We start from the raw sequence: 18,411 nt of genomic DNA, 5'->3' as shown, positions 1-18,411 counted from the left end.
AGTCTTCCTACCTTTTTTAATGTTTCTATTTACAGCTGAAATCATCGACGCAGTAACTGCTTTATATATTTATGATTACCAATGCTGTAACCTCTGTATGATCACTGATTCCCTGTTCTGCGTTAACTGTTCCAAATAGTTCTGGTCTGTTTGTCGCCAGAAGGTCTAGTATATTATCGCCACGAGTCAGTTCTCTGTTTAACTGCTCAAGGTAGTTTTTAGATAATGCACTTAAAAAAATTTCACTGGATTCTCTGTCCCTGCCACCCATTATAAACATTTGAGTCTCCCACTCTATATCTGGTAAATTAAAATCTCCACCCATAACTATTACATGGTCCGGAAATCTACTCGAAATATTTTCCAAATTTTCCTTCAGGTGTTCTGCCACAACATCTGCTGAGCCAGGGGGCCTATAGACACATCCAATTACCATGTTTGTGCCTGCTTTAACCATGACCTTCACCCAAATTATTTCACGTTTCAGATCTCCGTCAATTTCCTTCGATACTATTGTACTTTTTATCGCTATAAACACGCCTCCCCCTTCACTGTCCAGCCTGTCTGTGCAGTATACATTACAATCTGAGTTTAGAATTTTATTACTGTTTTCATCTGGTTTCAGCCAACTTTCCATCCCTGGTATTATGTGGGCATTGTGACTGTTTATTAATGAGAGCAGTTTTGGGAAGTTCTGGGACCTTTCTTTAGACACTCCTGCAGTTTACTATTACCACATTAATATTGTCATTCCCTGTTGCGTTTTGCCTACTGCTACCTTGTCGCATATCAGGAGGCGTCTTGTTGGGCCTAGGGAGGGAATTCTCTAACCTAACCTCCCTAACATTGGAGCTCCCAATCACTTAATAACCCCCCCCCCCCCTCCCCTTGTGCCTGCTCGGATCTTGCTATCTAGCTGCAGGAGAGGCCACATGTCCACTCACAGGCAGAGCAGGTGATGGCACATGGCCAGCCTCCACATTGACCCTCCACCTAGTGTAACGTGAATGCCGTTGAACCCTCCACTCCCCTTGGGGAGAGGTGGCCCAACCGCGCCCGGTACCCACGAAGATGTCTCGACAGTAGGGACCGTGGGTGAAGCATATAACATGTGGGGTGTACCCTGCGACACACCAGACTCCCCACTGCTGCTACTGTCAGGGGCAGCAGCCTGAAGATGGCTGACCGTGGCCATCAGCATGTTCAGCTGTTCGCGAGCAGTGGCCAGTTCCTCTTGCGTCCGTATGCAGCAGTCACACATGCTATCCATCCTAAGAAATCAACAATTTATTGTAGAGAGGTAAGTAATCAAGTTTTAACTAGACTGCTAATTCACTAAAGGCAGCTGATAGCTGACTAAACTGTGCTTACTAGACACTTCTTGTTGGAAACAGTGAAAATAAGCACTAACTGTCTCTGGACTGTATTCAAAACAAACACGAAATCTACAGAACACTATTACTAGTACTCAAAACTTAAAGCTTCCTAAAAGCAAAAACACATGGAAAAAGAAGTGACAAGTAAGAAAAATACAGTTAATACTTAAATTTACGTAGCTTGCTGCGCAGGAGATGTGAAGCAGACGACAGTGTCCTGTAGTGTGAGAATTTGGTCTGTGGTTGGTCTTTGTAGGTTGGCTTTACTTACTTCATGTTTTGTTGTACTTCCTACTCCATCACATGCATTTTTACCACGGCAAGATGCAAAAGAGTGCCGTTCAGCCTTCAACCCAAAGTCTACTTTTGTGGTTGCACAGATTTGAAAAATTCTTTTTGTCCTTATACTGACGACCACTTCTATCTGAAAAGTATATCAGCTTCTCAACCTTAGGAAAATTTTCTTTTGTGTGATATATTACATAAAACACATGTACAGCCAATGTGTTGTGCTCAAAGTAGTCGCTTAGAATGAAAGTTGAAGAACTGCAAACTTCATCTTTCTCATTTTTAAAGTAGAGAATAAATGGATGCACTGTTGGCTGTTAATTGACCTATGGTACCCTTGTATTGCATCCTGAATCACAAATGTAAAATTTTCTGCAAAATCAACTAGCACTATGCATTTAGTTTCATGAAGTTTCACTTTTTTTGTCCTTCAAAAACTAACTTTGGATTTTAGAAACATAGTGGTGACTTTTGAGTTTTTGTAAGTTATCAATTAAAGATTCCAAGTACTCTTCCTGAGATTGTCAGTTGTGACCCACTGTTTGAAGTTAATACTGTCTGGCATGAGGATCCATCCAAAATACACCACTTAGGGCGAAGGTCACAAAATTTTGACCTTCCAATTTTGCTTCAGGATGAGAATTTTTGAAAGCTACATAAAGTTCATTTAAATTTGACAGCACTAGTCGTTTCTGCATTGTTACTTTAACTCCATTTATAACAACTCTTTTGCCGTCTTTGCAACCTGGGCACATTCTAGTGTTTTCATCATCGTCAGAAAACTGCTGGATCTTTTTAATTGTGTCTTCACTTACATGTACTCCTTTCTTCTTTCCTAAATATGGAAGAATGCCTTGCTCCTTCACTAATTTTTGGGTTTGTTTAGCCAAACGATGAGAAATGTTGAATTTATGAACTATTTTTTCTCTTGACCATGAGTCAGGGAGCAAACTTAAAATTTTAACTTTTTCCCCTTTAGATGTCACTGAACATTTAATTTTTAATTTCTCTATTAAGCTAAAATATTCAGTGTCAGATGATGCTGGTGGTAGGTTTTCTTCTTCTTTAGAAATAATGGTGGTATCTGTATTATTAAAGCATGATTCCTAGTATTTTCTAATTTTGTCTGAAATTTGTTGTACCTTATTTTCAATAGCTGCTTTTCATTTTCTGCTACTTAATTTTATTATTTTCGAAGCAGGAGATAAGTCTAATTTAGAACAAGGAAAATCCAATATGCTAACAGTTTCCTCATTAGGAATATAAATGACATTAACAAGGTTACATGATTCTGGCCCTGGATTCACAACAAATATTTTTGAGTAACAATTTGGGCACAGAGAATTTCCAGGAATCACATTATGTTTCATGTGGGAAGCTGTTTCACGCTCACGTAACAAGGACAAATGTTAAAGTTTTATTTCCCTCAAACCTTTAGTAATAGGCTTTTTATGAACTTTAAGTGTATCACAGCACTTTCTTCCAAAGATGTGGTTGTACTTCAGAATATATTTCTTCTCATGATACTCAAACACCAATGTTACAGAAGAACTTACTCAAAATTTAAACAAAGTTTGTCTAACTTCATCAAAGTCATTGACATTTTTCAAGTTTTTTGAAACTGAACCGTAAACTGCCTTGTGACACACTTGACTAGCTATCTGTCCAACAGAGCACTGTTCATCCATGTTATTGCATTCCAGTTAATCTCTCAAAATTAATTACAAATTACACAGAACAAAGCACATAACACATTCTACACTCTCGATGAAGTATGTACATCAACTCTAACAGAGATTTCAGAACAAACTGACTACAACAATGCCAAACCCAACAAAAATGTATTTGTTTATTGACAATAAACCTAAACATAAATGGCATTTTTATTACCATAGAACAAAAGCGAAAGCTCCTATTGTTTAATATTGCATTATTAAAAATAAATAAACTAAGTGAATACTGGGTGACAGTGTTAACTAAATGTGTGTCACAATTAAATTTTATTACAATGAAACAATAAACCATGTAAATAGGCAACCGCCGTAAGATCAGTTGTAAAGTAATGTGAATTATCTCCTTATTTTCAAAAATTCATATCTTTGTTCATAGTTAGATATTAATGTTGAAATTTTTACTGTGTGTTGCTGTCATATAGGTGTACAAACTGTGCAAAAATCATATTTTTATATTCAGTCCCACCTGAGATAACTAACCCCAAACTTAACAAAAAATGAAAATTTTCAAATTTCAAAAATTCATACAAAATAATTTGTAAGTGTTCTTGCTCTATATGACGCTAGTAGTGTATGATATCTAACTATAGGAAAAAAAAAGACTCTTATAAATCACTCCTTGTTTGTTATTTTTGGGTCTAAAAAGTGGATTTTTGAAACTTTGGATACCAAACTTTTGGAGATCATTTTGACTGGTTATTTCTGAATTTAGGGTATTTTGTGTAATAGACAATGTTGTAGAGGACACTTTCCTAAAAACAGTCATGTCAATTGCAATGTTGTAACTTAACCCAGTGCAGAGATATTCATATTTTTGCTAATGTCATTGCACGCTTACAAATGAAAATGGCCGCTATTCAGTAAAGGTGAAAGGTAAATTAAAAACTGTTTTGAATTTCTCAAATATAGGGCAATCACATACAAAAAAATTAAAATATTTAAAAATCGTCAAGCAACCATCACTGGGCCACTTCACATGGATTGACACATATCCAATGTCTTCTTCCCAATCGGCCAGGTCTTGCAGAATGTCAGACAAGACGTTCGTGCATTCATCGTAAATAATCATATCGTCTCTTTCATCTGCCATGATGAAAGTGCAAAATTACTTATAAAAACAAAACAAAAACCTTGTTGACATGTGTAACTTACTGTTATGCAAACAAAACACCAACACGATGAAAAAGACACTAAAATGCTGTCACCGACCACTGTGTGATACTATGATCGTGACACCACTGTGGTGTCGCCGGCCGATGACCGCTATTTTGTGCACGATACCACTGTGGTGTTACCGGATGTCAAAGTGTTAATGGGAAAATTTATGTAAGCTATTCAGTAGAATTTTAAATGAAACATGTCCATTAATCAAACACATAAACAAAGCTGTAAATCATCCCTTGCAAAATCACTGAACATTCCTCGACCACCTTAAAGCTCAGAAATAAGACTGTCAAATACACAACTCCAGTTGTGTTCATAAAACAACCAGGAAAATAATGTATAAGTAGTTTGGAAAGAGCGAAATTGTGAACACAACAGCCTAATGTTAAAAGAAAATGATGAAATAATAAATGACATGAAAGAAGTGTGTGAGAAATTCATACTGAAGTTTAATACAATTGAAATACATGATGGGGTACCAAATTTTAAAGTTAGAAAAATTAGTTAATTTTTTTTTTTCAACCATGGTATTACTGAAGAGGACCTAGAAATCATTTCAAACTTCAAACTAAAATCACTAAGCTGCTAAAAGAAGCTTCTGATGCTCCTAATAAATACCTCCCTCTGACATGGGGAATTCCCTGGTCTCTTGAAAGTCACTGAAACTCTACCAGTGTATAAGAAGGGAATAAAAACTGACAAAAAACAAAAAGACGCAACAGGCCAATATTGTTAGCTTCAGAACTTGGCAAATTGTAGAGAAAGTAATATTAAATCAATTTGGGGCATATTTAATCAAACATAAGCCACTCAACAATCTACAATATGGTTTTAGAAAACGAGGATCTACTGTAACAGTAGTAGAAACTTTTATACATGAAATATTAAACAGACTGGATAAAGGAGAAAAGGTAGTATACACTTTCTTTATATGTGTAATGCTTTAGATACTGTGAATCATACCATTATATTATATAAATTAGAAGAATACAGTGTGAGAGGAGTAGCCTTACAACTGCTTACCTCTTGTTTGAAAGACAGGAAACAGTGTGTCAAGTTAACTTATTTTTAGAATGAACAGTAGCTAACATCTAAATCAACTTGCAGGATACCCCAATTTGGTGTATGTCAAGGAAGTATATTAGGGTCTTATATGCTCCTTGTATGTGGTAATGATTTAACTGAACCACAAAATTGCAAGGTCATGAGCTATGTTGACAACCCATCCTTTGTCAGCTGGGGCTGTGATATGCAAACTACTGCCAACAGTAGTGAAATCAGTTACAGTATTCTGTAACTTACCATACTTCAAATAAACTGCTAGTAAATACTTTTATACATGAAATATTAAACAGACTGGATAAAGGAGAAAAGGTAGTATACACTTTCTTTATATGTGTAATGCTTTAGATACCGTGAATCATACTGACTGTACCTTAAAAATTATTATTATTGTACAATATATAGTTCAGGAGACATGATGCCATAAAAATTGAGATGCATGAAAATCTAGCTTTTTTAAATTTGACATATTTTCTATTTTTAGTTTTTACATGGTGTGAAAGTTACCCCAACTGTATACGATACAGTTAATGCTTAGCTATAATCTGAACATAAATTGTAGGGGAATCTATGGTTAACTGTACCTTTTTTTTCTTGAAATTTTACTTAAAGAATGGTTTTCTTTTAAATTTTTATTTGCGAATCTGGAGGAAAACACAGGCCCTCTATGAAAACTATGGGTGCTTTCATTTGTGCAGTGTCTCACATTTTACAGAAGTGGAAGATAACTTTGACCCTACTTTTTGGATCATTTAACCCCAGTGGCTGGGTTAACTGAACCATATGACAGGATTGACAGGATCTCTCGGTTAACTAAATGAATTGCAGGACTCAAAATATAAAAAAATCATTGCAGCAACATTAGTAACAATGCTAAACACACCTTTATGATTATATTAATGAAAAAATTGTTGAAATAACAAAACTATTTCACAATTAATCCAGTGACATCAATTGAGAACCAAGCTTTAGTGCCATTTGTTGGATTGGGTAGTTTGCCAATTATTTCATTTGAAGCAGCAAAGGAATCATCTTCTGCAGCTCCAAATTTTGTTGTAGAAACAATTCTGCTAAAAAAATTACTTCCTAGATGTCATTGTACATTTCAGTAACTTGAGCAACATAGTAGTGAGCACTCATGGCAGTTCTCCCTTCTTCTTTGACTACAGTGAAGTCCCCTTCTTCATTGTTTTGATATTTTCATCACTGCTTGTTTGCAAATCACTATCAGAGTAATCAATGTACTGGACATGACCAGCATCTTCAGAGCTGCTGCTGCTGTCTTTGAATATTTGGCATTTGACAGAGGGCTTCACTTCCTTGAATATATGCTTTTTGGCCTCTTTGATTTTTTGTCTTCTGCTGCTGCATCTAACTGTTGTTTAACTAGTCCACTGGTAAGGAACAGTAGATTTTCCTTTCTTTCTATCTCTTGTTTTTCTTACAGCAGTCTTAGATTATGACCAAACTTCTACATGATTTGTAATTTCTGTTTCAGCAAATTGGCCTTGTCTGATGCCCAAGGATAGTACACATTGTCATGTGCAAGTTTGCTTATATCTTCTGCCATTGAGTGATCTGCTGTTTGTTGCTGAACTTCTTACAGATATGTCTGTTACATATGACGACAAAAAAATCTTGGTCGGTAACTATGTTGGATTTCAATACCATTGACATTGAAGTCTTTCAAGATGGTGGAGACAGTAAAAGCCAAATGATATGCTATACCTAAAAGGCTATGATGTCTTATATGGTAATTCTGGGGGCACTGGCAGGTGTTCCTCTAGAATTGCTCATTTATATTCATTCATGAGCAACTTTCTCCCACCTTCATTTGATCAGAAATCTTCAAAATAGCAGGGAAATGGCTCCATTCACAACTTTTATTCCATGGAGTATCATAAAGCAATAAACACTTAATTTAACTTGAACAAACAAAATTGTGTAGTATTAGTAATTAAAATCGTGGGAGAATTTGTTTGATATGAGAACAAATTAATCTTACTGGTGGTTTCCACATTTTTATATTTATCCGCATATTTAGCTAACATACAGTAGCCACATATGGTCAAGTAGTACATTCAACCTAAGACAACAGCTTTATGGCACCAAAAAATAGTTTTACCTCTTCAATTGTTAATTAATGCGATGTTCCAGTTAACTGGGTTCAGTTAACCCCAACCTTCCCTACTCCATTTACACCTCCATTGGCTCATGTGTATACAAAAAACATAAATTTTTGGGTATTATTGTTGAGGAACACCAAACTCTTTCCATGAGCCCATACATCATATCTGTAAGAAAATCAGTCCAAATATGTGTGTGTGTGTGTGTACTGGAATGGATCTTAGCGTTCCTCATCCACAGTACCTGTATGTAAATAGATTTTTTGTGCCGATACAGCTGCATCTTCAGTATGATGGTACTGAGACACGGGGTGGGGCACCAGCCGTCTATACAGACACACAGGCTTTTTAGACTACCAAATGAGCCAGCCGGAGTGGTAGCTAAGGTAAACAAGAGAGTGCTTTGTAAAGAAATTCTCAAATATAAAATAATTCCCATCTACTCTATGCACAACCTGCAAGCAACTATGTTTGTGAAACTAGCCAGGACATAATTTAACAAACAGTAATGTACATAACTAAAACACATGGGGAAGGGGAAACTTTCACAGAATTATAAGTAAAAAAGGAAGGAAGGAAGCTGCAGACCTTAGTCCATATGTGTAAGTAACAATTAAGACTACCGCCTGATCTCGAAATAGCTAATTTAAATACCTTGGAGAATAAACGGAAGCATTTGTTAACAGAGAAAAGCTGTTACTTAGAAGATTTCAAGTGCAATTCCTCTTCGTAAACAGTGTATATTGCCATAAGTTCGTTTTTGCGACAAGAAACATGACGATTTCTGATCTGATTTTGTAAAAAAAAATACAAATAAATGAGACTTTCTGATCATTGAGATAAATTACTGAGCGAAATGACACAGTTGTAAGATACAGGACTTCCATTTGAGAGGATGGCAGTTCAAAATCCTGCTTGGCCAATCGGATTAAGGTTCTCCATTGTTTCCCTAAATTGGCTGGGGTTGGGGGGGGGGGGGGAGGAAGAGCTGATTTCCCCACGCTCCCTCCTGGGGTCTGCCAGTACACTGGGCATGGGCATACTTAACGTGGAGCCCCCCTGAACTGTTGGGCTCATAAACACTGCCAGTCTTCTGTTACTGTGTGCTCTGACCATGCTTCAACAACTACTATGGAGCACAACAGTGGACCATTGTATAATGTTTTGGAGAGCATGTGGTGTTGGCTTAACTTTCTATATGGCGAAAAAGGTATGAAGCTCAAAACAAAACTGTCAGTCTCAAGGTATGCTGTGCGCCAATGGAATGGGTGGCTTTTGAGGCAAAGCAGTAGTTATCAGGCAAACTCTGGGAAACTTGCCATACCTTAGACATATAACTTTACCCAAGCATGCAAGCTCTGCTTGGATGGGCTATATAGATCCCCAATTGTAATTGACATCATCATGGGATCTCACAAACACAAAAACAAATCTCTAAATGCAAACTATGCCAATTACAACATGGCACAACAGTGTCATAATGTCTTTATTGTGATTAGTTGAAGACGATTTTTTTGAGAAAGTATCCTCCTTCCGAATTAACAAACTGTTGGAAAGTATTGCTGAACTGAAAAGTCAGTCAAATGACTTCACTGTGGGATGTTTTTGGTTGAAACTATTATGTCTCGCCAGAAACCAGGCACCAGACTCTGTAAGCTGTAGCTGTAGAAAAACAATATTCTCTTTGTCATCAGTGGTGTCATAAGTTGGTGAGATATCATGGACATAGACATGACTGACCTGAAAAATAATAGGATGTGGAATGTGTAATGGAGCTCTGAAACATTATGAAGATAGTGAAGGGTGAGCTTGTAACACTTCACTGCACTTGCCCGAGTACAAGGCCACAAAACTGCTCTCTCTACTGCCATTCTTTCTGTTACAAACATATTCTGTCACTGGAAAACTAATTTGTAAAAGGTTCCCTCGAATTGATGCGACTCTTGTGTGTTTACATGATCTCTCTCTCTCTCTCTCTCTCTCTCTCTCTCTCTCTCTCTCTCTCACTCACACACCACACACACACACACACACACACACACACACACACACACACACGTCGTTGTTGTTATTCCAGTAGGTGTGTAACTGCTGAGCACATGGGAAGGCTAACTTTTTGATTTAAATGACCCAGCGATCCCCAGCTACCTCTTGAATGGTTGCAGTTACGCAGAGGTCACAAAAGAAAAAATCTTCTTGCCCGTGCAGGTATCTATATTGAAATGCTGTCATTAATAGGAGGTATAGTCTTACATTAAATGCTTAACACAATAAGGCAAGTATTCCAGTTAGAAACATTGTTTGTTGTGAGGCAGTGTAACTGACAGTGTGCATGTATCCAGACTATATTCATCTAGTATTTGACAATGACTTCCAGTGACTTCCAAGAAACTTCACATAATTTCAAACCTTCACAAAATATTTTCTTGCTGACGCCCTCAACAAAATGATGGAAAGAAAATGTTTATCATGTACTATGTTTTCACTGTTCATACAGTCAAACGTCAGTATCAGACACGATGTTTTATTTTATTACTTCTTTACTACTAATTATTTGCAATGCAGTTTGTAGACATTATCCACATATATCACTGACTGTACCTTAAAAATTATATTATTGTACAATATATAGTTCAGGAGACATGATGCCATAAAAATTGAGATGCATGAAAATCTAGCTTTTTTAAATTTGACATATTTTCTATTTTTAGTTTTTACATGGTGTGCAAGTTACCCCAACTGTATACATCCAGTGCTTCATAATGAGAGCCTTGGTAAATTCAAACTAACTTTAAGCATAATTTCAAACGTTTTATTAAACTTTCTCTCACTTATGTGCTTAAAGTCAAGTATTTAACACATTAACTAATTTGTAAATTAATAAGATGCTTTAAGTTGTTTTATCTCCATGTGAGTTTGATTCTTTAAAGAAGTGTGGGTTTACTTGCCATTGACTATTTCTATCTGCCTATCACAGCCCAGTACACACATGTCCCATCACCTGGGCACCATATTGGAGTAATATTGCTCAATTAATCTTGGTTTATTGATTAACAACAGTTACTAAATGTTTTCTCTCTATGTACTATGGTTAAACATTCCCAGTTGCAGTCATGAATTTACTGCAGACTGATGCAACTAATGAACACAATACATGTATTGGTATATATACTGATAATCAAAATCCTCTAAAACTGCACATTCTCTCTACACATTAAATAAGCTCTTACATTTATTAAATGTGAACTACCATTTTTAAGTTTTGTTTTGACAAATATTTCAGATTTTTGCTATGGCAGAATTAGTCTGTCAAACAAGGCAGGTGATATGTAGTGGACATTTATCATGACAGAGCTACTTTCTTGCAGCACAAGAAAAGACATTTAAATGTAGTGAATTAAGTCAGCAGTGCTTGTCACGTATCGTAGTTTGTATTCTCTCACAAGTAATATGTTCTTATACCATTCTCATCACATAAAGGGCAGCTGAAATCCTAATATAACTCTTCTCAATGTCAAGTAATTCGTTATAACATCAGAACAGTTCTAAAGGAAATCCACTGATAATTTTTATTTATTTTTATGAAATGTGAATGTATTCAGCAATCTGTGAAGCTTACTTCTATTAAACCACAAACCTTTTCATGCATCACTATTAGCAGCTGTTAAATTATCTCCCATGCTGAATGACTACAATTTCAACTGTGAAGTTGTGGAAGGTTCCCACATTGTTATGTGAGTGATATCCATGCGCCTTTGACTTCGGTACAAACACCTTTAGGCACAACCACCTCCCATCCAGAATGAGTATTAATTATTTGTAACTCAGCTAAATGAAATTTCCAAATACATTGTCTGGATTGGTCACTGCAGGTGTCACAGTGATGACACCATGCCAGCTCAGTTCTTCCATCTCCGTATACACATGCACTGCCGAGCCTGCCTCTTTACTGTGTCACTCTCTCAGCTTCTCTGTGCATTCTGACAAATGGCAGCTTCCTGTTTGTGTTTCCACCATTCCTCAGTCCCAGGATACTCTTCTAGTAGTTGGTTCTGAGGTGCTCATTTTCTTAAGTACTTTTAACACTCATGTAGAATGTAGCATAATAATACTTTCTGTATTTTTGTCTTTAGTGTTTAATTTTATGTATGTTTATACATTTATCAAGAATGTAAAAGGTTTGTCTTTTAAAACTGTCTCCCAATGTCTCCACCAATGGGGTGTTTATTGTTGGTTGGAGTGAAGCTCTCCCCACTATTTTGGCATGTTGTGCTTAAAGAGACGGAAGATGTCCATCCCCAAATGCTTTGTCCAGGTTTTGCAATATTAACAATATTAAATTCTGACAAAAAACTTAACTTTCATTTCCCCTGTCCTTCCGGAGCACATTAAGGCTGGATTTGTTTGATTGAGGATAAGCCCCTATGTACCTATTCTAATGCTGTGCTATAAATGATACATATTTGGTCACACCACAGTAGGGTATAATGGCAAATGTGGGAAAGATGTCCACAAAGCAGGACCATCATGCTCAACAGCAGACTTCTGTATAATTGCTCAGGTGATCACCTTGCTTGGAGTAGGAATTGCCCAATGTTTTCAGAAGAAAAGAAAATTCAAGAAATTGATGTAACTCGGAGAATTACATATATTGAGACAAAAAAGAATATAAACCCTGCAACTTCCCATTGCTGCCACACAGAGAAAAACTGTTATAAAAGTCGTAGTGCCATGTAAACATAAGCAGTAGATATTGGCACAAAGGCATGTACGTGTGATAATACCCATGTTACTAAGCTTACAGCTGCTTCTAATCCAGTTCCAGCTAAGGTAACTACCAAACTAAGGAGAAAACTCTGAACCACAAAGCTGTTTACACAAACCAGTTCAACTTTATCCAAATAGCCTGTGTCACAACAAGAAAAGGCAAAATCCATGCCCAAAAGCAAAGTCCAAATGAACCTAGTACAAGACCATTAAATAGGAGGTGGTCAGTATTAACCAACAAAGATTTCTCTGAAATAGAATTGCATACAGATGCTGATGATGTGTCCAACATGAAGAAGAAGAAGAAGAAGAAGAAGAAGAAGAAGAAGAAATGGTGAAAGAAAATTTCTTCAGATAAATGGCTTGTGTACTGCGATAGAATGTGAATGATCTAAGGATATATATGGAAGTATTGAAGATTCTGATACAGGATGGAACCATGTGCCTATGTATACAACTGACAAATTACATACAGACAACAATGTGTTTAAAAGCTACATCAGCCACAAGAAGGGTGATATGAATGAGGAGGGTAGAGCAGCAGTACACATCCACAAAACATACCAATCTGTACCAGTTAATCTCACTACCTACTGTCACGCAGGAGATCCTAAAGTCTACACAAAATTAAGAATTAAATGTAAAGTGCAATTATGGTGTCTGTGGCTCTTCAGTTGCGTGCTACTGTTGGCAGTTCATTGTTCATAGTCAGTTGGGTGATAGTAAACAGTAGCCAGTGAGAATCGGTCAATCTTACAATCTTGATTGCCATGAATATTTGACCGGGTGCTGCTGTTCATGCCCCCCTCCCCACTCCTCCCTGTTTTTATGAGATGTTGGTTGAAATGGGATGTGATAGCCCAAAACATACTGGATTTCAGGTCTACCAAATATGCAACAACTGTATTTTTTTATGTAAATCCAAAAATGTTTCTTTATTAGGTGGACCTGGAGTAAAAAAAAAAAAAAAAATTCTATAAATATGGCTCCTGCTAGAACTTCAGAACCAAATGTTGAATACCTGATAGCTCAGTTTAAACTGTTGCGAGTGAAACAAAATACTAGTTAACTTAATTTACAAAGCAGAGAAAAATTACGAATGAGTAGTGTCATTAGCTGCTCAGATCTAGCTCATAATTCGTTGTATTTGCTTCTCATTGTCCATCACCAGAACTGTTACAGGGTGTATGCATTCCGGGACAACTGGGAAGTTCGAGAAAAATCCAGGAATCTTTTCATCTGGGAGGAAACCGGAAGAAACCCGAGAATGTTTTATAATTCTGGGAATTTTTGGTTGTTTTAGCCATCAGTTAAATTTTTGTAATTTTGATTTGAAGAACTGATAAAAAACAAAATTTTTCAAAGGCTTTAGGACGAAGACTATGGAATACTTAATATCATTAAATTGCTGCTGATGAGGGTGATGCCACAACTGTTTACGTTAAGTTCATTTAAGCAGTTGCCAGCGGGCTCATGCGAATGCACAGTTGAGGTGCATATGGGTAGTACGTTTTCCTGCTTCTGGCTACTTGAAGTGTGGCTGTTAGCTGTATCAGCAGTAGTAACAAGCAGCCAGATGCTATCTGGAAAAAATTTTCTGGTGGACCGAAGCTGCTAGATTCGCACATGCACAGAGCAATCTGGGGTTTTAGTGGGGAGGGGGTTAGTTTCCACGTAAGCCATGTTCACATACAGTGATTTTGCTGCTTCCTCTTCATTTACACTTCTCACGTCAAATGAAAACAAAATGGATTTTTGTGGGCGGGTGCTGTCAAGTGAATTAAAATACATTCAAAATATGTTATTAGTTTCAGTTTCCTGATTTTGTTTTATTTCCATGTTTTTGGCAGTCAAGCATTAATCGCCTTGCAGAACAATGAAGTTATTTTTGCCGGTTTGCTAAATAAATGTGGATTTTATTAATCTTTTCCACAGAGGCAGTCAATTTATTAGAAACAAAGTGTTTCATTCCACACTATTGCGTAATTTCAACTGCTCACTGAATTTAGAGTGCACATTTTAATCTTCTGGCTCTTCTTGCACTATGCCATAATAAAGAACCAAACATGAGACAATACAGTACTGGTACACCTAGAAAATTTGCATCCCAAAAACCACACTGAAAAGCTTAATGTCAAGTTGAGCCTACTTCATTGTGAATCTGGACATAAGATTGTGCATTTTAAGCTGAGTCATGCATTTTAGTATGGTTTACAAAATTCTGATGCTCCAGTATCCTCTGATGTTCTATTTCTTTTATGACATCATGTAAAAATTGTCACGAAATTTTAACCTTGGATAGCTGATGCCAGTAGGAACCAAAATTACTGATGTTGTGTAGGTCGGCAACACACCATTTTTAAACCACAGAAACTTGGTGCCATGCACTCAGATTGACCGTGGGATTGCCCTGTTGCCATTCATTTGTTGAAGTGCAGCACTATGGTTGTTGGTTCACACATACAAACGTCCCTCGCCCCATCACTGCCCCACCGTGATATGCACACGTGTCAGATAGGTCTTGCTGTTTGTCTCCGCCTCTTGTCAGAGGCATTCCCACACAAGCTTTGCTTTGGAGCACACACGTCACCTGGATTTAGTCATACAGTAAGCGTGGCGGCACAGTATTCATTTGAAAAACAACAAGATACTCTTTTTTTAACTAGCTGATGGTAATGCGCATGAAGCTCGATGGTTGTATGAGGAATGGTACCCAGCAAGACGCCACCCACACCTGCAAATGTTAACAGCAATTCACTGGCGACTTGGCAAAACAGGCTCGTTAGTGGGATATCGTGGTGATGCTGGAAGACATCGAACACGACGGGATGATGCATTTGAGGGGACTGTTCTCAAGCGCTTCGAGGAAGCACCTACAAGTACTTGAGCGGTTGGGCATGACATAGGGGTCACTCGTCAGTTAGTCTGGGAGGTTTTGAGGAATGACAGCCAGAATCCATTTAGTTTCCACCCTGTCAAAGACATAAATCCTGTGGCGGACTATGAACACAGGCTAGAGTTTTGCCAGTGGTTTCTGCAATGTGTTGCCCGAGATTCCGACTTCCCCACCATTGTGTTGTTTATCGACGAGCGCACCTTACATCGGGATGGCCTTTTCAACACTCGAAACGTTCATTACTGGGCAAGGGTAAATCATAAATCCTCACATCATGTATGTCCACGGACACCAGGCATGATTTTCGCTCAACACTTGGGCAGGCATTGTGGGTGACCTGACTGGGCTGGTCCATCTACCTCCTTGACTTATCAGGGCAAATTACCTTCACTTTTTGCAAGAAACTCTACCCAGCCTGCTGGAAGTTGTTCCCCTGGACAAATGGCTGTGTATGAGGTTGCAGCATGATGGAGCACCTGCACATAACAATCGTGCTGTGTGTGGATATTTAAATGAACTCTTAGGTGGCCGGGTAATTGGCCGATTAGCAGAGGTGCTTGTAGGACATCGTAACCGCAATCACCAGAGCTCACGCCACCGGACTTTCTCCTGTGGGGATTCTTCAAGGTTCTAGTTCACCTACCCAGATGTGAACCACCTAGAAACGAAGAGGAATTAATGGATTGCATTCTAGATGCCACCAATCACATCAGGGCTCTGTCAAGAATCTTTGAGTGTTCGGCAAAACACTGTTCGACATTACCAAGCTTGTCATGCTAGAGGGTGCCAGTTTGAGTACCTGCTTTAAGTAAACAATGTCCAAGCTAAAAAAAAGTATCTTTCCAGGGTTGACACAATTTGTAAAAGACTTCCTGTACACGAACTAACAGCTGTTGATGAGTTTGTTCCCGGTACATCTTATCATGAAACTACAATGGATGTGTCAGGACCACGGCAGATTTGCCCCCAGAGTGGAAGGCCGGCGCGCTACCAAGAGCGTCTGGTCCGCCTTGGATGCATTGTGATCTCCGGCAGGCAAAGCATTCCCAGTCATGTGTTGTCCAGAGCATCCGGCAACAGGGCAATCCCTCAGCCAACCAAAGTGCGTGGCGCCAAGTTTCTGTAGTTTAAAAATTGTGAATTGTTGACCTATACAATGTAGTAATTTTGGTTCCTACTGGCATCAGCTATACAGGGTTAAAATTTTGTGACACAGTTTTTCTCAACCTTGTATATATGAACATACAGGCTTTCTACGTCATCGTAGCTGCCCACGCGCAGTAATGCCTTTTTTTCTGGCACACTCTGGCAACTGCTGAAATGTGAACCTATTTCTAACAGGTCTTGGGAAAATATTGTGAATGGTGCTTTGAAAAGCATTACTGTCAAAGTAAATTTCCTTTTACACAAGGTGAATTATTTTATGCCTGACTCTCATTTAAAACTTAACACATTGAGGACCAGCCACTTACAGGAATTTCGAGCCCAGAAGACCAGATATTAATGTCATATAAAATTTTACTGGCACATTTGTGTGATGTATCTGAAAGAGTAACACATGCAAAAGCACCAATATTATATGTGAAAGCTTAGCTTTTCTTGTAGCTACACTGTGTACATTAATTAAAACCATTAACTTTCCATATTTGTGTGTTCATGCTACTTAAGTGATGTTGCTATTAGCTGACTACATCATGTGTCCTATGCTCTGAATACCTGCTGCCATTGGCTGGCGAGATCAGATGACATGAGCTGTGATTGGCTTACAGATGTGCATTTCATTCTTGATTTCAGTGCTTTGGAAACTGATGTGCTGTGTTTGGTGAAATTCGATTCTAAACTTTCATAATGTGAATACAAAAATATGCAACGTTAATGTGGCTGCACATCAAAGATCTTTCGAAAACTTTGTCTTCTTTTCCCCGATGTTATTCATTCTCTGAAGTGCCGGGAAGTTCTACGCTTGTGTATAAAAAATTTACCATTCAAAGGATTGATATTTTTGCAGCTTGAAGGGAAAGTATACTGTAACTTATTAAGGAAGAAGTGTATTTTTAACCTTGGAAGAAATGTATTTTCACATGGGGAAAAAGTGCTTTCTTAACCGGGAAATGTGGGAATTTTTTTTCCTTGTCTGTGTATACACCCTATGTTACCAACAGCACCTCACAATCGAAAAGCCACTCACACTGTAAGTCCATATCTGCCAGAATAAATGTGATTCCAAACAAGACTGCAGACTGCACTGACCATCCACAGACAGCACCACTGGTTCCCATTGTTTCCAGTGTGAGGCGTGCGGAATGTGGCGGCAGCATCACCTGCTGCCGTACACCTCATCTGGCAATAGACTGCTCTCCACTCAGAACCAGTAGTTCTGCTGTATTGCATAGTGACAGGACTGCTTCCAATGGCAAAACATACTATCTTCATCAGTGAGTTCATGAGATTTTGAGACTCTGATGAAGAAAAGTTAATGAACAATATGGCAAAATTTTCTGTTATCTGTGGCACAGGACATGAAGAATGCCGGTAGCGAGAAAAATTTTCGTAAAGATTTGAAATTATGTGTAAAGTTTGTTGCAAGTGACTAAGAGCTCTCATTCTCAAATACTGGTCTTATTCATTACTAGCTTACAAGTTTTGAACCATTTGGCAGCCAAGAGTAACTCTGTAATTTGTTGAATAATTGTTGTTTACAACCCAAAAATCTTTTTCAGGCCACACGACACACCGTTTGAAGATGGCACATTTAAGTTAACTATAGAATTTACTGAAGAATATCCCAATAAACCGCCAACAGTAAAATTTGTGTCCAAAATGTTTCATCCGAATGTGTATGCAGATGGTGGCATATGTTTGGACATACTCCAGAATCGTTGGAGTCCCACATATGACGTTTCAGCCATACTTACTTCCATCCAGGTAAGTTATTTCTACGTTTCTAAAATTGTCTGAAACTTCTCTTGTTGCCTTCAAACTCAAGTAAATGAAGGAAG

At 37.9% G+C, this 18,411-nt stretch overlaps 1 protein-coding gene across 2 annotated transcripts in view; it reads left to right on the top strand.

The window, feature by feature from the left end:
* Positions 1 to 18,411, top strand: part of LOC126183802 (ubiquitin-conjugating enzyme E2-17 kDa) — a 93,367-nt gene that overhangs the window by 34,435 nt on the left and 40,521 nt on the right. For both annotated transcript variants that reach the window (XM_049926043.1, XM_049926044.1), the window contains exon 3: positions 18,133 to 18,337. In XM_049926043.1, the coding sequence (XP_049782000.1) occupies positions 18,133 to 18,337 (205 nt within the window). The remainder of the gene's footprint in view (positions 1 to 18,132; positions 18,338 to 18,411) is intronic.

The sequence above is a fragment of the Schistocerca cancellata genome, chromosome 4 (genome assembly GCF_023864275.1).
Source record: "Schistocerca cancellata isolate TAMUIC-IGC-003103 chromosome 4, iqSchCanc2.1, whole genome shotgun sequence".
NCBI lineage: Eukaryota > Metazoa > Arthropoda > Insecta > Orthoptera > Acrididae > Schistocerca > Schistocerca cancellata.
The sequence above is the reverse complement of the archived record's forward strand: the minus strand, read 5'-3'. Positions and strand labels throughout refer to the sequence as shown.